Source organism: Ranitomeya variabilis, chromosome 2 (genome assembly GCF_051348905.1).
Source record: "Ranitomeya variabilis isolate aRanVar5 chromosome 2, aRanVar5.hap1, whole genome shotgun sequence".
NCBI lineage: Eukaryota > Metazoa > Chordata > Amphibia > Anura > Dendrobatidae > Ranitomeya > Ranitomeya variabilis.
In genome coordinates, this window is record NC_135233.1 from 298,724,316 (window position 1) to 298,747,317 (window position 23,002).

The 23,002-nt window shown below is 41.3% G+C and overlaps 1 protein-coding gene across 2 annotated transcripts in view; it reads left to right on the plus strand.

The window, feature by feature from the left end:
* Nucleotides 1-21,871, plus strand: part of ATG4A (autophagy related 4A cysteine peptidase) — a 27,845-nt gene extending 5,974 nt beyond the window's left edge. Inside the window, exons 1-13 of one of the 2 annotated variants that reach the window (XM_077285136.1) lie at nucleotides 1,639-1,647; nucleotides 2,019-2,132; nucleotides 3,633-3,704; nucleotides 4,858-4,956; nucleotides 5,410-5,511; nucleotides 12,107-12,179; nucleotides 12,265-12,344; nucleotides 14,957-15,144; nucleotides 16,159-16,237; nucleotides 16,638-16,783; nucleotides 17,061-17,117; nucleotides 18,032-18,143; nucleotides 21,359-21,871. In XM_077285136.1, the coding sequence (XP_077141251.1) occupies nucleotides 4,896-4,956; nucleotides 5,410-5,511; nucleotides 12,107-12,179; nucleotides 12,265-12,344; nucleotides 14,957-15,144; nucleotides 16,159-16,237; nucleotides 16,638-16,783; nucleotides 17,061-17,117; nucleotides 18,032-18,143; nucleotides 21,359-21,420 (960 nt within the window). In that variant the 5' untranslated portion in view covers nucleotides 1,639-1,647; nucleotides 2,019-2,132; nucleotides 3,633-3,704; nucleotides 4,858-4,895 and the 3' untranslated portion in view covers nucleotides 21,421-21,871. Of the gene's footprint in view, nucleotides 1-1,638; nucleotides 1,648-2,018; nucleotides 2,133-3,632; nucleotides 3,705-4,857; nucleotides 4,957-5,409; nucleotides 5,512-12,106; nucleotides 12,180-12,264; nucleotides 12,345-14,956; nucleotides 15,145-16,158; nucleotides 16,238-16,637; nucleotides 16,784-17,060; nucleotides 17,118-18,031; nucleotides 18,144-21,358 lie in introns of those variants that run through there. The other variant, XM_077285135.1, reaches the window with a different exon arrangement.
* Nucleotides 21,872-23,002: the final 1,131 nt, after the last annotated feature.

Here is a 23,002-nt window from a genome sequence, read left to right on the forward strand (position 1 = left end):
TGCTGCTGGATCCGTTTTTTTTCTCATAGACTTGTATTAGCGACGGATTGTGACAGATGGCCTTCCGTTTCATCCGTCGTACGATGGATCTGTCATAAATTCTGTCTCCGTCGGGCGGAGACAACGCACATAAACGTTTTTTGTGTACGTCGTAAAATCGCCCAGCAACGGTTTCAGTGCTGTCTGTTGTTGGCTATAATGGAAGCCTATGGACGCTGACCGTCAAAAACTGGAATACAGCGACGGACTACTTTTTTTGAAATTGAGCATGCCTGGAAGGATTTCCATTCAGGGAAAAATCTCTTTTTCTCTCGCTCTCTCCCTTTCTCCCTCTCTCCCTCTCCAGAATTCTCTTTCTTAAAATTCCGGCTGTAACTACTTCAACGGATCCTTCAACGGATCTGTCAAGAAAAACAGATCCAGTGCATCCTTTTTTTACAATCGGCACAGGATCCTCGTCTTTTCAAGACTTTGACGGATTGTGACTGATTCTAAAAAACGGAAGTGTGAAAGAGGCCTATGCCACTCTAGCCATGTGTGAGTGACTTCACTGTCCTCTTTCTCTGACGAGGCCATGGACCTGACAACATTATGACCCCAATCTGATGAGAGACTCTGAGCCCCCTGCAACATGTTTCAGGAAACAGTCAAGTGAAGACCCCTGGTGACATTGCTTCTCTGCAGGCTGAACAGATCGGAATACCAGGTTCCTTCACGGAGTCCATAGTCATGATCGGCAATATTGATGAGGGCATGTAGGTCGATTTACCAGTACATATGGCACGTCGGTGTCTCCTCCAGTGGAGAATGTGACAGATTAATGTCTCATGTCATGTTGGTAAATCAGAAGTTGTCATAAAATAAATCCAGGTTGGTCCTGAAATGGTTTTCAAAAACTAGAAAGTGAGATGCGCAATATGTGGTCAATAAATGCAGGAGTCAATCAGTCTTAGTTCTTCCCTGAATTTCCCCCATCGTAGACTGAAATGTTGTGTATCTTGTGCCATCTCGGCCGTTTGCTGTGCCATATGGTGTCTGGCTTAGTGACCCGTCCCCTCTCTGGCCGCTGCTTATAAGGGAGGCATCGGGACAGGAGCGATGTAGGCAAGTACCGGGTGCTGTACAGTTAGGGTATTTCTGACTATTTCTTTTACATTTGCTAATGGTTTTCACTGTCTGATCGCTGGGGTCCCATCTATGGGACTAACACTAATGTCCATCACCACCTTGCATCTGCAACGCCATCAATGTCAGCGGTATAATAGCATGGCACAACGTTACATAGTGTCAGGAAACCCAGCAGTATGTAGTCTCTGGCATGATTTACTAGGATGGAGGACATGTAAATTTACCTTAGAAATGTACTTAGCTATTCTGTGTTATCGGGAATTAAAGCCTCACATGACTGCTTATAGTCATTTAGCAAGGAGGCTGACAGCAGGCTCAGGTATTTGATGACTGTAGCATAAATCAATGCAATATTCTTATAACCAGAAAATCAGGCTGCAGTCCTGCGAGCAGGGTCCACACCTCTGCTCCATAGCGAAGAACAGAGGGTTAACTGTGGCTTCAGAATGACCCAAAACCATGAAAGTGCCTGAGAAGCTGGAAGGAGAATTCTGTATTATTAATGGACGTTTATCCCATGTAAGTATGTAGAAAGCGTGAGCTGACGTGTGATTTATTACAAGTTTCTTGAAGGGATCTCAGCGGTTCACAGATGATAGAAATCCTTTAGGAGAAAGATGGGGAGTTTCCACCACAAATGATCCTGGGGCTTGTAAAGGCCAAACTTCAGTGTGCTCTGATGGCGGCGGGGCAGAGTCACTCTATCAAGGGGGTTTCCACTTGGGACAAGACCATTAATAGTGTATCACCATATTTTTTGCTCCTAGAAATAAACACAGAATATCATTTATGAGTTACCGTATATTAGGAGTGCGCTTTAGATTCTGTTCTGTAAACTTGCAGACAAGTATTGTATAATGTGCATAATATGTCGCCATTTTTATTTCAAGTTTTTTCAAGCTATGAAAACGAGATTGTGGACTCGGATTACCTGGAACTAGAAGAGCTCCCTGACACCGATGAGCCCGTTTACATTTTAGGAAAGCAATATGACATTAAGACAGGTTGGTAGAGTAAGTCGCAAATAACGCTGAAGCTACTGCTCTGTATGCAGAAATGAGATTATTAAGCACATAGCGTCTTTTCCAGGCCAGTCTGCTCCATAACTTGCCCGAAAAAAAAAAAAGGTTTAAAGGGTTTATTTAACTTTGTGGACAATTTTTTTTTTCATACTTAAATGCATACAATTGGGGTGAAGAATCATTTTTGCAGTTGGGTTTTATTACATTATAGTCGCTGTATTACACTGTCTTGCGCTGGCGGCAGACTGAGGTAACGGGGTCGGCCACATTATTTTATCAGATGTGTTGAGGACACTCATTATTATATAGATATGACAGGTTCTCCTCCTCCTTACATCCTGCACAGTTCTCTCCATACAATGGCGGCCGGTGGAGGAGCATGTGACCAGACCTCTCCTTCAGTCTCCTCCAATAGAAAACGTTTTCTCTTGTGAGGTTTTTTATTGGAGGAGACTGATGGAGAGGTCTGGTCACATGCTGCTCCACCGGCCGCCATTGTATGGAGAGAACTGTGCAGAATGTAAGGAGGAGGAGAACCTGTCATATCTATATATTACTGCCATATGTGTCATAGCTATATTATTGGTAAAATAAAGATAATGTTGTCGACCCCATTACCTCATTCTGCCGCCAGCAATAGACTGTGTAATACAGCGGCTATAGGAGAGAAAGAGTGCAACATTTTCAATTAAACCCAATTGTAAAAATGATTTTTGACATACAAATAAGTACAAAAAAAATTTGGCCCCAAAGTTGGACAACTGCTTTTAACAAACATGGAAAAAAATGAACATTTGCATAGTAATGTAAAAACAACTAGCTATGTATAGGTTAAAAGCAGTGACTGAGTATTAAGGATGCTTCCACTTGGATGAAGATCACTACTGTAAGCATAAAAAAATTCCAGCGGGAAAGAGTCGCACAGGCAAGCGTCTTCCTATGGAACAACTTGTGTTTGCCAGAGTCTAAAAGCCGTGTGTACAGCCCCTCACAATGGTCTGGGCAGCCTTGAGGGCGTTGTAACTTCGCTCTATAATGGAAGCTACAACAACAGTGTGAACAAAGCCATAGCTGTCTGCTGAAACTCATCTTGCCCTGTAAGATTTTTATTTGTGATTTATTTTTTGTTGTTGTTTTCTTATACAAGCTGAACCTTTTATTTATGGTACTTTTGCAAAACGTGCCAAATAATTTTGGTTTTGATCGTCCACAGAGAAAAGGTTCCTCTTTTAGATGACTGGGAGCAATAGAAACCCAATATTTGAAGGTTTCCACAAACCATCAGTAGGCAAGAAAAGGAGTGTTTCTGGGCATTTGGTGGGGGTTCACAGACAATAAAGGAGCAGTATTTTTTTTCACTGGGACTTCTGTTTTTATATATTCTTTCTTTTTGCTGGAAAGCAAATATTTTAGACAAGTCAAGTTTTCAGGTGAAAATGTTTTTGCTGCAGCTAACTGCTAAAAACTCTCTGTTGCTTACAGAAAAATGTGATCTTCTCTCAGACGTTACCTCCCGTTTGTGGTTTACATATAGAAAGAAATTTTCACCCATAGGTAAGTATCAAGCGGCTCCTCTCCTGGGCCTCACATTCAGGAAAAACTGCACCTTGCCAAATGATTTGTTTTCTTCCAAATATCTTTTTTTCTTTGACGTTATAATTCATTTCTTTCTGGAGGAGTCAGGGAAGTTTATATGGCAGTCGGCCATTAGAGCATATAATATGACAGAATGAGGACACCTTCATTTTTGTCTTTTTTATTGTCCCTAAACGGAGCCAAAAACCAGAGTGTTTAGAGCAGACATGACTTCCTGCCTAAAGAATATACAGAAAACAATGTGCTCTAGGTCTTGATTGCCTGCAGCGGTCATTAGTCTGTAGGAGTAAATAACACGGTATTCTGTAAGCTGCAGCGCGTCTTCTAGTGACCACCCCCACCCCCAGGCAGCCAAAATATGAGGTGTCACTAAGTCGGAAAAGCTTCACCTCTATAGTCTGATGAAAGGACTTGTCAGGGTTCAAAGACTTTCTCAAAAAGCACAGAATGATTAAATACTAATATGACTAATAATTTCCATGCCACTCCAGCTCTGCTGCTCCAGTGTCCCCAAAGGTCTCCATTTACCCTGCTTTTTTAAAAAAATTATTTTTTTGTGAAGGATTTTAACATTTTACTGATTGCAAAAAATAAAAATGATCCATAACCAATAGATGCTTATTTTGCACTGTCACATTAGAACGTGCATAATATATGAGATGTCTAGAATTGGATAACACTTGGTAATGAGCGTAAGATGACGTCTAGTGTATCCACCTCCCAGGACTGGCGCCACACACCTCTTCTTTCCTCTGGAGTGCCCAAAACATTTGATAGGATTTAAAGAGCAATTAAATCACTGTTCGTACATTGAGCTTTCTTCTTCTTTAATTTAATAGTATTTCATATTATATGGATCATCATATACTGTATCTAAGCTTATGAAATCATACTCGCCGTTATTATGTGATTGTATATTTTCTATATTTGGAGTACTTGCTCTTTGCTGTATATGTGTTGCTGTAAATGCTCATTATACAGCATTTTTTTAGTACCTAAACTAGCCCATCCACTTTCCTATCCACATTTACATTTTTTTTGCTACTTATTTATGTCGACATGGAAACACTAATTGTGTACAGGTCTTGTAAATTGTCTGCTTTATCAACAGGAGGCACCGGCCCGTCATCTGATGCTGGCTGGGGATGTATGCTGAGGTGTGGGCAGATGATGCTGGCGCAGGCCTTAGTCTGCCAGCATCTGGGCAGAGGTGAGTAATGCAGATGGGATTGCTAATATTATCATGTGAATGTTATTATTGAGCGCCTGTAGTGGTCATTGTTATAAATAATGATTTTTGGTATATTAAGCAACTATACAAATGTGCTAAATAAATAGCTAAAAAATCCCAAACAGCCATCCTCTTTTTTTTTTAAATTTTATATTTTTTGCTGATTCCTTCGATTCACATCCCGTTTTTCAGCTTCATAGACTACGCTAGGACTGCCGCCGTCAGTGAGTACACTCCCTGTGCTCTCAGGTTGTCCACCCAAGAGCAGGGGCAAATGTCTCAGACCACCAAACAACACAAACAGGGCATAACAATGTCTGAGAGTCTGGCAGCATTTACAGAAGGAAAGAGCGGACTGGGAATCTGCGGAACTGCGCACCGATACACATCTGAAGTCCACATCAGGCTCTTACAGTTTTCCTTTTCATTTAGGATGGAGATGGGAGAAATATAAAGCACAGCCAGAAGAATATTACCAAATCCTACAGTGCTTTTTGGACAGGAAAAATAGCTGTTATTCTATTCATCAAATGGGTAAGAACAATGCATTTAGTGATGGATTTTATGCACAATTGTTATTACAGCTGATATATCACTAGTCATGAATAATAACAAATATTTTACCACATCAGTATGTGAGTTCACCATATTACTGACATGAGACCCTATAGGATGCACCAAGGATTGGATGAAGCCGTGTTCACACCTGAACTTGGAATTATGTTTTTCTGTCCCCTTAGATAAGCATTGGACTGATACATCAAATGACTGACACAAACAACACTCAACAAACCCCATTGAATGTGGTTTGTCAGTTTTATTCTGGTGAAAATCCTAAATTAATGCCAGATTTCCTTGTTGAAAAAAAAATCATGTTTTCTCTCTGGACCACGCCATTCTGAATTTAACACCTTTTTGCCATCAGACGGAATAGTACATCCGATGGCAGAACCCCCGCTTTGTTGCGGGCTCCGGCGGTGAGCCAGCATCAAAGCCAGGACATGTCAGCTGTTTTGTACAGCTGACATGTGCCCGCAATAGGAATCGCGATCCGCCCACACCTATTAATTAGTTAAATGCCACTGTCAAACTCTGACAGTGGCATTTAACAAGCGCTTCCGGCCATCCGGCTGGAAATGCACGCACCGCTGACCCTCCCGTCACATGATCGGGGGTCATCGGTGTGTTGGCATAACAGCCAGAGGTCTCCTGCAGACCTCTATGGTTGTTGATGCCAGATTGCTGTGAGCGCCACCCTGTGGTCGGCGCTCATAGCAATGCTGTAATTCAGCTACATAGGGGCGATATTAGTATCGCTTCTATGTAGCAGAGCCGATCAGGCTATGCCAGCTTCTAGCCTCCCATGGACACTATTGAAGCAAGGCAAAAGTTAAAAATTAAAAAAAAAAAAATATGAAAAAAAAGCTCAACTCACCCCCCTTTTGCCCCATTCAAAATAAAACAATAAAAAAATCAAACATACACATATTTGGTATTGCTGCGTTCACAATCGCCCAATCTATCAATAAAAAAAAAAATTAACTGGATCGCTAAACGGCGTAACGAGAAAAAAATTCAATTACGTTTTTTGGTCACTACGACATTGCATTAAAATGCTATAACGGGCGATCAAAAGATGTTATCTGTACCGAAATGGTATCATTAAAAACGTCAGCTCGGCACGCAAAAAAAATAAGCCCTTACCCAACCCAAGATCACGAAAAATGGAGACGCTACGGGTATCGGACAATTGCACAAATTTTTTTTTTTTCTTTCTTTTAAGCAAAGTTTGGATTTTTTTTTTACCACTTAGATAAAAAGTAACCTAGACATGTTTGGTGTCTATGAACTCGTAATGACCTGGAGAATCACAATGGCTGGTCAGTTTTAGCATTTAGTGAACCTAGCAAAATAGCCAAACAAAAAACCAGTGTGGGATTGCACTTTTTTTTTGCAATTTCACCGCACTTGGAATTTTTTCCCCGTTTTCTAGTATATGACATGGTAAAACCAATGGTGTCATTCAAAAGTACAACTCGTCCCGCAAAAAATAAGCCCCCACATGACCATATTGACGGAAAAATAAAAGTTATGGCTCTGGAAACGAGAGCGAAAAAAGAAAATGCAACAATGTTAAAAGCTGTGGGGGTTGAACGGTTAAAAAAAAACAAAAAACAGGAAAGGGAGTCCAGAAATTTTAAAAAAAAATTACAAACCTTTATTATGATACATTAAGAACAAACGGTGAGGTTACAAAGTTTGATCGCTGATGAACAATGTGATGGCAGGAGCTTGGACCGGGTTATATATAATTATTGATAAACTGCTTTTTCTATACACAAATGCCAGCAATGTCATTGCATATAATTCTATTACAACATATGTCTTATGGAGCATGGGGTGGTATTATCCATTTCTTAAATATGTCTATCACAGGTTATTTCTGAATAATACATTCTTTAATGGAATTATTACCTCCCTACTCCCTCTATCTTACAAACCAGATATACAACTCCTGGCAAAAATTATGGAATCACCGACCTTGGAGGATGTTCATTCAGTTGTTTAATTTTGTAGAAAAAAAGCAGATCACAGACATGGCGCAAAACTAAAGTCATTTCAAATGACAACTTTCTGGCTTTAAGAAACACTAAAAGAAATCAAGAACAAAAAATGTGGTAGTCAGTAATGGTTACTTTTTTTAACCAAGCATAGGGGAAAAATTATGGAATCATAAAAAACAAACTCCAACACATCACTAGTATTTTGTTGCACCACCTCTGGCTTTTATAACAGCTTGCAGTCTCTGAGGCATGGACTTAATGAGTGTCAAACAGTACTCTTCATCAATCTGGCTCCAACTTTCTCTGATTGCTGTTGCCAGAGCAGCTTTGCAGTTTGGAGCCTTGTCATGGACCATTTTCTTCAACTTCCACCAAAGATTTTCAATTGGATTGAGATCCGGACTATTTGCAGGCCATGACATTGACCTTATGTGTCTTTTTTTCAAGGAACAGTTTTTGCTCTATGGCAGGATTCATTATCATCTTGAAAAATGATTTCATCATCCTCAAACATCCTTTCAGTTTATGGGATAAGAAAAGTGTCCAAAATATCAACATAAACTTGTGCATTTATTGAATATGCAATGACAGCCATCTCCCCAGTGCCTTTACCTGACATTCAGCCCCATATCATCAATGACTGTGGAAATTTGCATGTTCTCTACAGGCAGTCATCTTTATAAACCTCATTGGAACGGCACCAAACAAAAGTTCCAGCATCATCACCTTGCCCAATGCAGATTCGCGATTCATCACTGAATATGACTTTCATCCAGTCATCCACAGTCCATGATTGCTTTTCCTTAGCCCATTGTAACCTTGTTTTTACTGTTTAGGTGTTAATGATGGCTTTGGTTTAGCTTTTCTCTATGTAAATCCCATTTCCTTTTCTTACAGTTCGGTCACAGACAGTTTCCACCCATTCGTTCCTCATTTGTTTTCTTGTGCATTTCCGGTTTTGGAGATATTGCTTTAAGTTTCCAGTCTTGACGCTTTGATGTCTTCCTTGGTCTACCAGTATGTTTGTCTTTAACAACCTTCCCATGTTGTGTGTATTTGGTCCAGATTTTAGACACAGCTGTCTGTGAACAACCAACATCTTTTGCAACATTGCGTGATGATTTACCCTCTTTTAAGAGTTTGATAATCTTCTCCTTTGTTTCAATTGACATCTCTCGTGTTGGAGCCATGATTCATGTCAGTCCACTTGGTTGCAATAGCTCTGCAAGGTGTGATCACTCCTTTTTAGATGCAGACTAACGAGCAGATCTAATTTGATGCAGGTGTTAGTTTGGAAATTAAAATTTACAGAGTGATTTCATAATTTTTTCCTCAGAATTGAGTGTTTCCATAATTTTTCTCCTATGCTTGGATAAAAAAGTAACCATTACTGACTACCACATTTTTTGTTCCTGATTTCTTTTAGTGTTTCTTAAAGCCAGAAAGTTGCCATTTGAAATGACTTTAGTTTTGTGCCATGTCTGTGATCTGCTTTTTATTCTACAAAATTAAACAACCTGAATGAACATCCTCCAAGGCCAATGATTCTATAAGGTTTGCCAGGGGTTGTATATATACACCTCTACTATAGAGTAGCATTGAAATAGTTTATGTAGCACAATAAAGGGCTGTAGCGACCACATGAAAGGATAGGCATGTAACATCACAGTAAACAATGTGTTATATTTAAGATAGGCACCTAAAACATATTGGGTAAGTAAGAGCAGGTAATTACCCTTAGTACTGTCCAAAAAAGCGCACTGCACCACAAGCCCAACACGTGTTTTGCGTCACTCACTTCCTCAGGGAGCGTCTGTCAAATTAGTGAGACAAACAGCACTGAACAAACCCCATTGACTATAATGAGGTTTGTCAGTTTTATTCTGGAGAAAAGTGTGCAGTCCCACCATGTTACCACAGACTGCCAAGTCATGATTGTGAATAATACACACACTGTCAGGATTCCTCTGTATTCATCGTGCAAGTTGTTGGTCACGTGCCACCTAGCCTCACCTGTCTTCTCTCATTAGAAGACAGCACCTTTCAGATGAGACAAGGTGGCACGTGACTGTAAGTATACAAATGGCATATGTGTGGTTACATGATTACCACTCGTACTGGTCATAGAGGGGAATCGTGACTGTGTGCACATCACAAACTCTCACGGTTTGGCAGTCTGCAGTCACATAGTGCCTTTATACTTTTCTTCTGAGGAGACTGGACAGCCCCTTCAGTGGAAAAAAGTTCAGGTTGCTGTGTTTTGTTTTTTGTTAAAAATTATTAAATCTCCAGTTGTGGCTCCTGACATTGGTAGGAACAGAGCCTTACTGAGTGTTACTTCTTAAAAGGAATGTATCAAGTTTTAGCCACCTAATCTGACAGCAGCATAATGCAGAGACAGAGATTACGGCAATGTGTCACTTACTGGACTGCTTGCTGTAATTTGGATAAGTTTTATCAGAAGAAGATTATCACTAGAGGACCAGTAAACTTGCTGCCATGTAGTCCTCCAGTCCATAGTGCAGTCAGGGTTATACAGAGCTCGGCATTCAGAGAACTGCAGCAGAGAAATTAGTGATTGATTGATTTTTTTTTTTTTTTTTAGCAAATCTGCAGCAAGCAGCCCAGTAAGTGAAGCATTACTGGAATCAGGGTCTCTGCCCCTACATTATGCTGCTCTCTGATGGGTTAGCAAAAACCTGCTGACAGATTCACAGATTAGTACATATTACTGCTTGTAGTCTAAGCTGGACGATGACATTGAGGGAACTACTAGTTCGGGCTCATCCGGTGCCATTGTAGTCGCTGGCATCTGTATTCCTCTGCACTCCAGTCTCCTACAGCACTCATTACCGTAGTACTTTACTCGTCCTTACAGCTCCGGTCTTGTCGTCTGTCCTCCCTCACCAGATTATGTAGACGGAGGGAGGATCTGGACCATCTTTGTCTCTATTCACTTCATGCAAGAAGACCGAAGTAGAACCTGAGAAACCTGCAGGCAGAGTCCGGCCAATGCGGCCACGCAGACCTTTATAGATTCACAGGATCTTACTACAGTGAATATGGGAAAATCCTAACTACATTTACTGGACCAAGTGCAGATTTAAATATCAAAATATGATATATGGAAATATCTGAAAAATGTATTTAGAGCACTTGGTGATTCTTTGTGTAGAATTGAGATCTGAAGGAGACTGTTCTGCTCATGGTCTTCCTTGAGGCCTTAATAGTGACAGCAGCACAATGTTTACACAGCAGTATTATGGCAGCCGTATTATGGCAGCGGTAGTATGGCAGCGGTAGTATGGCAGCAGTATTATGGCAGCGGTATTATGGCAGCAGTAGTATGGCAGCGGTATTATGGCAGCAGTAGTATGGCAGCGGTATTATGGCAGCAGTATTATGGCAGCGGTATTATGGCAGCAGTAGTATGGCAGCGGTATTATGGCAGCAGTAGTATGGCAGCGGTATTATGGCAGCGGTATTCTGGCAGCGGTATTCTGGCAGCGGTATTCTGGCAGCGGTATTATGGCAGCGGTAGTATGGCAGCAGTATTATGGCAGCAGTATTATGGCAGCGGTAGTATGGCAGCAGTATTATGGCAGCAGTATTATGGCAGCGGTAGTATGGCAGCAGTTGTATGGCAGCAGTATTATGGCAGCGGTAGTATGGCAGCGGTAGTATGGCAGCGGTAGTATGGCAGCAGTATTATGGCAGCTGTATTATGGCAGCTGTATTATGGCAGCAGTATTATGGCAGCAGTAGTATGGCAGCGGTAGTATGGCAGCGGTAGTATGGCAGCAGTAGTAGGTTACATCAGGTGATTGGCTACATAAGAGGAACTGGCTTCAGGCAGTCATTTCAGATTGGTACTAAATGCCTGAAGCTTAGTGTAAAGATTAATCTGAAGAAACATACTGTTTTATATGTTATAAGTTCCTCAATCCAGACCTTACAATACAAACTGCAAACAGTAATAAATACTTATTCATAGTAAGTACATCAGCCTCATTAGGTCTATAATATCTGTATTAAAATGGCTGTATAATTGTGATCTCAAAATGAGCATTTTGTGAGTCCAGGCTTATTTTAATATAAGGTAGAAAAACTTTAAAGAAGGATTACATAGAAGAAGGATTAATCAAAGTAAATAGAGCAGCTTCATCAGGTCTCAGATCTATGCAACAGTGTATTCCGACTATATTGTAAAATCTGGTGACAGATCGGATTAGCTTTATGGCGCATGGACATCAGAGGGGCATTTTGTGCTCGGACTATGCGGCACAGTGGAGAGAAGCCGCTCCTGATGTGGCAGACTGACGCTCTTCATGTTTTACATTGGCGGCTTTGATTTGGATAATCACATTTACTGGGAAGTTTCCTTCTAGAGTGCTCCAGGGGATATGAGCGGGCGAATGCTTACGAGAACCATTATTTTATTAGCTCTCATATTACATTGTGTTACATGTAAGTGATGCTTTTTTTCAAAACTTTTAACACTTTATTTGCAGATCAAATATAATTTTGTACTTTTTTTTCTCTTTATTTTGTGGATAATAAATCAGCACAGATGGGAGTTGGAGAAGGAAAGTCTATAGGAGAATGGTTTGGACCAAATACTGTGGCTCAGGTTTTAAAGTAAGTAAAGCACGCTGTCTGTCCATCATGTAATGTCAACTATTTTGAGCATAAATTAAGTTTATCCATTTTTTTGTTATCACAGGAAACTCGCTCTGTTTGATGAGTGGAACTCCTTAGCTGTTTATGTTTCAATGGATAACACAGTGGTCATCGAAGATATAAGTAAGTTGTGTTTTCTTCTTTTTAGAACCCGTTTATTTATCTGCCTGTGAAAACCAACCAGTAAGCAATAAAGAGCCGACAGCTTCAGTGTATCTATCAAAATAATTGTTTTTAGCACCAATTTCAGTGGATAGAAGGAACAGAATTAAAAGAAAACTCTGGCAGTGTGACTAGCAACACATAATAATTGGACCCGCTCTTGCTGCATAGTGCAGTAATAGAACAGCTCTGACAGGAGCCGGTGTGCCGCTGCCGATTGTGGCTGTGCGCCTGCTCAGCATTGAATGCGGCAAGGCACGCCAGTATGCACCTCGCAGGATTCGGTAAGGAGGGGTGTGCCTCTTAATGAATCAGGAGCGTCAGCTCCAACACACCCGATCAGTAAGGCCAACAGGAGAATCGTCAGTCTTGATGCATCAAGGCCATAGTTTCTTAACAATATATTGCTGTCAATGGGCCAGAAGCCATTTGTTACATGTGAAGAGTTCTCTACAGTTTTGTGTATGGGATTAAGATCTAACAGGCAGGTAATTGATGACAATCTGCCTGTTCTGCACAGTGACCATCTCGGCAGGCGATTTCCCTGCTTTGTTTCACCTCTTGTCAACAGAGCAGCACTTTCTCTTCTGGTCTGTTCTGTCGATGGGGCGTCACTGCAGACATCTTAGTGATTGACAGCCGGCTGCACACAGATAGGTAGGCAGCACACTCCATCAGCAGAGAGGAAGAGAAGACGCTGTTCTGTCTACCCAGCTACCTGCATGTTAGCTCCCAGCTCCATACACAAAGGTAATGTCCCAAATAACCCCTTTAAGGGCCCCATGTGCAAAAGATAGCAGTACACTGAACTATGGTTTACCAGACATCTTTCTCTCCCGACTTCCCCGTACACAGGCGCTCGCTTTGCTTAGTACTGTGTGTTCTATGAGAAAGCCGCTGCCAGACTCCGCTGGTGACAGCTTATCTCACTGAGAACAAATGGATTGGAAGTCTGAAATTGGACAGGCTGGATCCGTATGTCGCCCACCATCATCTATCGGGGGCCAGTTGGGAGACCCCATACACAGTAGACTGTCCGTTGGGCCCTTAGAGTAGTCAGATGCCCTACCACAACAGGCAGTAGGGACGAATAATGTATAACTACATCTGCTTTTAGAAATGCCTGCTTTTGTGGAATTTGCAGCATTAGGAGGTCACATTCACTGAACAAAAAAGCTATTTAACTCCAAAACATCCTAACAGGCCAAGTTACATGTTAACATAGGACCCCTTCTTTGATATCACCTTCACAATTCTTGCATCCATTGAGCTTGTGAGTTTTTGGAGAGTTTCTGCTTGTATTTCTTTGCATGAAGTCAGAATAGCCTCCCAGAGCTGCTGTTTTGATGTGAACTGCCTCCCACCCTCATAGATCTTTTGCTTGATGATACTCCAAAGGTTCTCTATAGGGTTGAGGTCAGGGGAGGATGGCGGCCACACCATGAGTTTATCTCCTTTTATGCCCATAGCAGCCAATGACTCAGAGGTTTTCTTTGCAGCATGAGATGGGGCATTGTCAGCATGAAGATGATTTTGCTCCTGAAGGCACGTTTCTGCTTTTTATACCATGGAAGAAAGTTGTCAGTCAGAAACTCTATATACTTTGCAGAGATCATTTTCAAATCTTCAGGAACTTTAAAGGGCCCTACCAGCTGTTTCTCCATGATTCCGGCCCAAAACATGACTCCTCCACCTCCTTGCTGACGTTGCAGCCTTGTTGGGACATGGTGGCCATCCACCAATCATCCACTACTCCATCCATCTGGACCATCCAGGGTTGTCCGACACTCATCAGTAAACAAGACTGTTTGAAAATTAATCTTTATGTATGTCTGGGCCCACTGCAACCGTTTCTGCTTGTGAACACTGTTTAGGGGTGGCCAAATAGTAGGTTTATGAACCAAAGCAAGCCTTTGAAGGAACCTACACCTTGAGGATCGAGGGACTCCAGAGGCATCAGCGGCTTCAAATATCTGTTTGCTGGTTTGTAATGGCTTTTTAGCGGCTGCTCTCTTTATCCGATGAACTTGCCTGGCAGAAACCTTCCTCATTATGCCTTTATCAGCATGAACACGACTGTGCTCAGATTCAGTCACAAATCTCTTAACAGTACGATGATCACGCTTAAATTTTCAAGAAATATCTAATGTTTTCATCCCTTGACCAAGGCATTGCACTATTTGATGCTTTTCGGCAGCAGAGAGATCCTTTTTCTTTCCCATGTTACTGGAAAACTGACCTGCTTAATAATGTGGAACATCATTTTTAAGTAGTTTTCCTTTAATTAGAATCACCTGGAAAACTAATTATCACGTGTTTAAGATTGATTTCAGTGATTCAATGAGCCCTGAGACACAATGCCATCGATGAGTTCATTTGAAAAACAAAACAATTAAATCGTTTTGACACTTAAATCCAATTTGCGTAATAACCTGGAACACAGTGTATATGTATTATTGTTATGTTATAAATTGCACTTCTTCGCTTTCTATATAATGACTATGCCATGTATGTACTGTATATACACTGTAGAAAGTATCCGCATTGACCTGGTGGTTGTTTTATTGCTGTAGGGAAAATGTGCCGCCATCGGCCCCATACGTGGAGCACCCTGCAGAGCGAGGCGTACACACACCAAAGTGCTTGGAGCAGAGGTAGAGACACATCAGATCCGCGTGCTGCGTGGAGACCGCTGCTGCTAGTCGTACCGCTGCGTTTGGGAATTAACCAGATTAATCCTGTGTATATTGATGCTTTTAAGGTAAGTCTGCTCCTCACATGTTATGGTTTTTAGAAGATAAACTTTTCTATACAGGTATATGGATACAACCTGTGGCAATAGTTTCTGACTAAATATATGTATTGTTGGATAAAATAAATTTTGCAATTGAATTTGGCTAAATATTTTTTCTTTCAGCCTTCTGGAGGCTCTGGATTGCACTGGCTATTGCTGGCTGCAGAGTGAGTCAGCTCAGAATCCAACATGGGATTCTTAGTTACTCCATCATTCTGATATGAGTGCTGGGATAAGGTGTTATCTGAGCATGCTTGTGTGCTAATGGTCACTTTGGCATGCTCGAATAATATGTTCGAGTCCGTGCGCCTGCATGTGTTGTGGCTGTCGAACAGCCGTGGGACATGGAGCCGCGGGGACTTGGAACATATTATTAGAGCACGCTGAATTTACTCGGTTAGCACCTGAGTATGCTCGGATAACACATGTTTGCTCATCACTACTTATAACTCTTTTCTCCCTTCTTTTGAGCTCATCAGGACTCATCACTGACTACAAAATTCAGCTGAACTTTCATGTGATCATAAATCAGCTGAGAGGAGCTCAGAAGAACAAGGTTAAGAGTTGCAAACTATCATGTCAAAATAAGCTCACTGACAGATTCTCCGTTAACTCCTTCTGCAGCAAGCAAAACGCAGAGGCTATAAAAGGCTGACTGTGCAAATCCATATCCTTTAATAATTATTTGATTACCAGCGATTTTACTCTTGTGACTTTACTTGTGATCAGCTGAAGTTCTGAACATGAGGTTTCCTCTTTCTAATCCATACGTCCAAACAGTGTATGTCAATAGGGACTATCGAGACCAGATCCCTACAAAAGCTGTTGGCGTACAATAATGCCAGTCTTACAAGTAATACACACAAACCGCTGTCCCTAACCTCAGGGTGCATGATGAGGTCAGGCAGCAATCAGCCGATCACTGTGCGGTGGGTGGTCTGATGGAGCAGCTGTAACATTCGCACAACTTTCTCTCTACAGGAATGTTTTAAAATGCCGCAGTCACTAGGAGCGCTAGGTGGAAAACCAAATAATGCCTATTACTTCATAGGCTTTTCAGGTAAGCTGACAATGAACTATGGGGCAGGGAACTATTAATTACTGGAGGGCATATCTTGTAAGCTTGGAGAACCTGTTCCTCCTGCAGCTGTTCAGGCCAGGTCCAGAACTGGTGGCAAATAATGGCACCACCATCCATTTAACAATTGTGCATAACTCATGATGGGGTGTGATCCTACAGACCATGGCTGACCTGCAGTAAAGTCATGGGAAAGAAGACATCATTAATAAACTTGTATCCTCTGTAGCAGTATTCTTTATTCATTACTTATTGAAAGATGTATAGTCCAATGAAAAGATTATTTTCCCAACTATTAATGAGGCAAGAACAATGAACATGAGTCCATCTGTAATATACAATTCACATATACTTTATTTTAGTGTCTTTTTTTTTTGCGAAGGTGATGAGCTTATTTACTTGGATCCTCACACAACGCAGATGTTTGTGGAGCCAGAAGAAGCCGGCACAGTGCAGGATCACACTTACCACTGCCAAAAAAATCCTAATAGGATGAAGATTCTGAATCTGGACCCTTCTGTGGCATTAGTAAGTAAATTTAAGGTTAACCCAATCTTAATGGCAATGATACGGTATCAAGACGTAGCCACGTTAAAAGATGTATATAATTACCAGTCATAGATTTATCACATGCTCCGGTGAATCCGACCGTATGACATCAGTAATCACAACCCTGTATTTCAGTACATTGGTGACAGTGGGATTATGGAGTGAATATTGTTTTCCAATCTGCATTTCAAGTGTTTGCTACTTATTTAATTGACTTATGATATCTTTGGTAAGTCTGTTTTGCCGTCTTTCCCAGGGCTTTTTTTGCAAAGAAGAAGCAGATTTTGATACCTGGTGTACTACTGTAGAGAAAGTAAGTTTTTTTCTTTTTTGTTTGTTTGTTTTTGCTGATACATATTTCGAACCTCTACACTTAGCACATGTTGAGCCGCCTGTACACTCCATAGATACCGGCTGTGCTACATAACCATCGTCTGTCTGTGATAGCAGCATTATCCAGACAATATAAATATTTCAATAAAGACCACAAAATCACATTGTTTATTAATTTTTTAAATAACTAAATTGCATTTTATTGCATGAAATAAGAATTTGAGTTACCAACCAGCAAGAATTCTGGCTCTCACAGACCTGATAGTTTTTCTTTAAGAAGCCCTACTACTCTGCAATCATTAGTTGTAGTAATGGCACCTATGTGAACTCATTATCTGTATAAAAGACATCTGTCCACACACTCAATCAATCAATTATACCCAACATCTCCACCATGGCCAAAACCAAAGAGCTGTCTAAGGACACCAGGGACAACATTGTAGACCTGCACAATCCTGTGATGGGCTACTGGATAATAGGCAAGCAGATTGGTAAGAAAGCCACAACTGTTGGCACAATTATTAGAAAATGGAAGAAACGCAAGGTGGCTGTCAATCTTCATCGGTCTGGGGTTCCATGCAAGATCTCACCTTGTGAGGTAAGGATGAATGAGAGAAAGGTCAGGAATCAGCCCAGAACTAGGACCTGGTCAATGACCTGAAGAGAGCTGGACCACAGTCTTAAACATTACCTTTAGTAACACACTACACCTTCATGGATTAAAGTCCTGCAGGGCACTCAAGGACCAAGTATTTAATCAATATTTGTTTAATCTCTTTTCCTTATACTATTTTATCAGTTATTTTGAATGTAAATACAATGTATTGAATATAATATTTTATGTCATATTTATAGATGCATACCAAATGTTTATATTCTTTTTTTTTATTGCAGGAAATATTAAAGAAGCGGAGTTTACGGATGTTTGAACTTGCACCAAAGCACCCTCCACACTGGCCTCCATTCATACCGCCAACCAAGCCCGAGGTCTCCACAACAGGTGCAGGTTAGTAAAATGACCGACATTTGACATGTTCAGCTGAGCAGAAAAAAAAACCTTAGATGGGTACATTGCAAAACTAACGCTGTGGCACCTTCTTCCTCAGGATTTTGGTGGTCCGAGCGGTTGGCCCTGACCCATCAGATAGTGATAGACCATGACTTTGAGATGCGAAAACCTTTGCATGGGTTCATTCATCACTTCCATAGTGTTTCACAAATGTGGATCTTTTTTTTCCCTGCATATCGGTATTACATATAGCTTGATGAACCCCGATAATGAAATTTTAGGAACTGGACAAAAATTATTTTGTTGTTCACTAGTTTACGCAAACAGTTTCTATCTGCTGATATTTACATTCTCTTTAGTGCACGACTACCCTCCAGCTACACTTACAGAGGAAACCTGAATTTTATTGTATTATTATATTTATTGGCACTAAGAATACATACACTACATGGACACAACTATTGGGACACCTACAAATTTTATGACTTCACATTCTAAAGCCATGGACATTAATATGGAGTAAGTCCTCCTCTGATTTTTGCTGCTACAAAAGCTTCTATTTTTCTGGGAAGGTTTTCTACAAGATTTTGGAGGTGTCGGTGGATGTAATTGCTCAGAAGAACATTTCTAAGTTCCCTGATGTTGGATGAGCTTGCCTGGCTTGCAATCTCCATTTTAGTTAATCTGAAAGGTGTTGGGATGTGGTTGAGGTCTGTTTGATCAGTCATGTTCTTTCGCACCAAACTCCACTAACCATGGCTTTATGGACCTTGATGTCTGCACTGCAAACAATGCTGCTGGAACAGAAGAGCACCTTCCCCCAAACTGTTCCTGCAAAGTTGGAAACATACAATTGTCCAAAATGTCTTGATTTGCTGAGCCATTAAGATTTCACTGCACTGGAATGAAGGCACCTAAGCCAACCCCTGAAGGACAACCCCATTATTCCTCCTTCACCAACTTTTATAGCTGGCACATTTTCTCCTGACATTCACCAAACATGCACTCTTCCATCAGATTGCCATGTAGAAATGTGCAAATCATCCCTCCACTGCTCCAGAGTCCAGTGGTGGAGCTTTACACCACTCCATCCGATGCTTGGCATTGTGCTTGGGGATGTAAAGCTTGCATGCATCTGCAAGGCCATGAAGCTCCTGGTGCTCAGTTTTTCTTCTGATGTTAATACCAGAGAAGGTTTGGACTCTACATTTTCTGCTGTCTCCTCCTCATCATTCGGTGACCCTGCTCTGTAACCTTACATGTTCCTCCTGCCTTGTGGCTGAGTTGGTGTGGTTTCTAAGCGCTTCCACTTTTCCATTATTCAACTATCATCTGTAAGTGAGACAATTCGGAAAAAACAAATATCATACACTGACTTGTTACATTGATGGCTCCTATTACAGGACCACACCAGTGTCAGTGAGCACTTTATGTTAACTTATTCTTTCTCAAATGTTTGGCATGGTGAAGGGCTGGATTATAAAGTCTTTCTGGTGAGATCACTCGAACAGCTGATTTCTGTAAGTATGATCTATGCTTTGCACTGTGATTTCCTTTCTATCTCAGCAATTTGGCCACACAGGTTTTATCAGAAAGTCAAGGTGCAGGTAGTCAAGGTGCAGGGTTGTTACCAGGAATTTCAGGGCCTTAATGACCTTAATGTGCTTCTTTTTGAGCCACTCCTTTGTTGCCTTGGCTTTATGTTTTGGGTCACTGTCTTGCTGGAAGACCCAGCCACGACCCATTTTTTTACGTCCTGGCGGAGGGAAGGATGTTGTCACTCAGGCTTTTATGGTACATGGCTCCATCCATTCTCCCATTAATGCGGTGAAGTAGTCCTGTGCCCTTAGCAGAGAAACATCCCCAAAACATAATGTTTCCACCTCCCTGCTTGACAGTGGGAACTGTGTTCTTTGGGTCATAGGCAGCATTTCTCTTCCTCCAAACACGGCAAGTTGAGTTAATGCCAAAGACCTCAATTTTTTTTTTGTCTCATCTGACCACAGCACCTTCTCCCAATCACTCACAGAATCATCCAGGAGTTTATTGGCAAACATCAGACGGGCCTGCACATGTGCCTTCTTGGGCAGGGGGACCTTGCGGGCACTGCAGGATTTTAAACCTTTACGGCGTAATGTTATTACCAATGGTTTTCTTGGTGACTGTGGTCCCAGCGGCCTTGAGATCATTAACAAGTTCCCCCTTGTAGTTTTAGGCTGATCTCTCACCCTCATGATCAAGGATACCCCACGAGGTGAGATTTTGCATGGTGCCCCAGATCGATGTCCATTGACAGTCATTTTGTATTTCTTCCATTTTCTTACTATTGCACCAACAGTTGTCTCCTTCTCACCCAGTGTCTTACTTATGGTTTTCTAGCCTATTCCAGCTTTGTGCAGGCCTATGATCTTGTCCCTGACATCCTTATAAAGCTCTTTGGTCTTGCCCATGTTGTAGAGGTTATACTCTGACTGATTAATTGAGTCTGCAGACAGGAGTCTTTTATAAAGGTGACTATGTAAGACAGCTGTCTTTAATGCAGGTAAAAAGTTGATTAGGAGCGTCTAACCAGTCTGTAGGAGACAGAACTCTTAATGGTTGGTGGGGGATCAAATACTTATTTATATAATTTATACAATGTGATTTTCTGGATTTTATTTTTCATATTCTATCTCTCAATGTTAAAATTAATCTACCCTTAAAATTATAGACTGTTCATGTCTTTGTCAGTGGGCAAAGTTACAAAATCAGCAAGGGATCAAATGCTTATTTCCCCCACTGTATGTGTGTGTGCAGGTAGAAGATGGAATCAAGGAGAAGCGAGAAGTTAAAGGGCCTGTGCAAGAAATACCAGGGGGGTAAAAAGCAGCAACTTATCCGAATGGACTAGAGCAAGATAATAGTGCAAATAGTATTGCCTGTAAAGGTCATGGCTACAGTGGCATGCTGCAGAAGAAGTGTTAGATATGCCCACTAAAACGGTTAAATGATTTCTAGTTGTACATATTTGCACCTAGTCAGGGAACCATTGGGTGGAGGTGCCAAAACGTGCGTCGGGGTGGGCGCATCCAAGGGACAACATAATGTGCATCAATGGTTCCCTGACTAGGTGCAAATATGTACAACAGCTAGAAATCTTTCAATTGTTTTAGTGGGCATAAAGAGGACAGTGTGTTGTACTCGGTGATGAGACCATTTCTCTTTCCTGACAGAGCTAATTGAATCCACGGATAAACTATTTGAGGAGGAGGAATTTGAGATCCTGACTGTATGATGAGGTGTCAAGTGTTGATCACCAGAGGATCGCTCATCACTGATGCAAGTGTTGCTAGCCAGAAAGTGCCTCAAACTCAGTGGAGAACAGAGCACAACACGGGGGAATTGGACTAATGGCAGAAGTTGTCTGGAAACCTCCACTGGATAGAATCGCAGTGGTTTCTTGCATGTTGGTGCCTCCGGATCGCACAGCAGGTAGTTTACTGCCACATTCAATGTGTTCACGGAGGTGGTTGTCAGACACTTGTGCTGAATGAAGCCGTTGCAGGACAATGTATTCTACAGTATATCAGTAGCAACAATGGTTGACTGTCACTTTTGCAATACCCTAACCTAAAGCATCTTACCGAGGTTTTTATTGTGTATAATTTAACACTTCCATGCTGGAAAAAAATGTATGTTATTTTCTTGCAAAAATTGTAACCATAAATTGTTATTTTTAATGTGTATATCATTGGACTTTCTCCATGGAGGGAGTTCTGTGTTATGTCCTCTCTGGCAATGATGCAATTTTTACGAGTCTGTGAGGATCCAGCCAGCAATTCTGTATTATGTTTTTACGTGCAGTGTGTGAATGGTATCTAATATTCATGTCTGGTTTTTTTTTTTGTAGAGCTTTAGCATTTTGTAAAATGTACTGACAATCACTTATTGCACTCATGCCAAGTCGCTTACCCCAATCCATAGCAATACCCTTCATTTGTGAATGAAGCCATCATAAATGTGACTATGAGGGATACACCAAATGCCTTTTGTTTTTATGCATCCGTCAGCAGCAAAAAGACAGACAACGTCATAGCAGCTTTTCTGTATGGGTTTACTCAAAGCCTACTAGTGGTCTACACATGGAGGTGGTGGCCATTGTTGAAGTTTATCAATGGAACAACATACAAACTGTATCCCCTGTATGAATGCTGTTAAAGGGGTTTCCTCAAGCGCTCTCTTCAGGGGCGCACCTTTCCCCTTCCTCCCCAGCTGTCTGCGGCCAGGGCAAGATGTACCACAGATCAAGCATACAGTATGGGTGAGCCGCTGGCCTGAACTGTGCTCTCTCCCATGCTGCAAGCAGAGGCAACTTTGCCTTTTCAGCATCGGAGAAGAGTAAAGGTCCTGAAAATGGCTGGATCCTGCAGCCAGCTTCAGAGTGGTGATTACAAGCTCTATAAAAAAAAGACCTTGCAAGCACTGCGCTCCTTAGTAAGGAGACGGCCACCTCGAATAGACTGCTTAAAAAGCCCTGTTCTTATAAACAAATTGCAACGTTGCTTGTTCCAAGTGCTTTGTAATTTTACCAATTTTGATAAGATGAGAAAACTCCTTTTAAATGCTCGTCTTCCGCAGAATCTAATATTTACCTAGGAGACCATGAAACAGTAGGATCCTTCTTCGTCTACACTTTTTATATAGCTAGATTTTCAAGCATCATGCTGGTGCAATAACGTGGAAAAGGTCGACGTATGGGACGTGAAGAGGTAAGCCGACAGTGTTTTTTTTTAACTTTTGATTACATGATATATCTGCTGTACTCAGGTTTGGTTTCTTATTATGCATGAATAAAGGAATTGTATATTGTACACAAA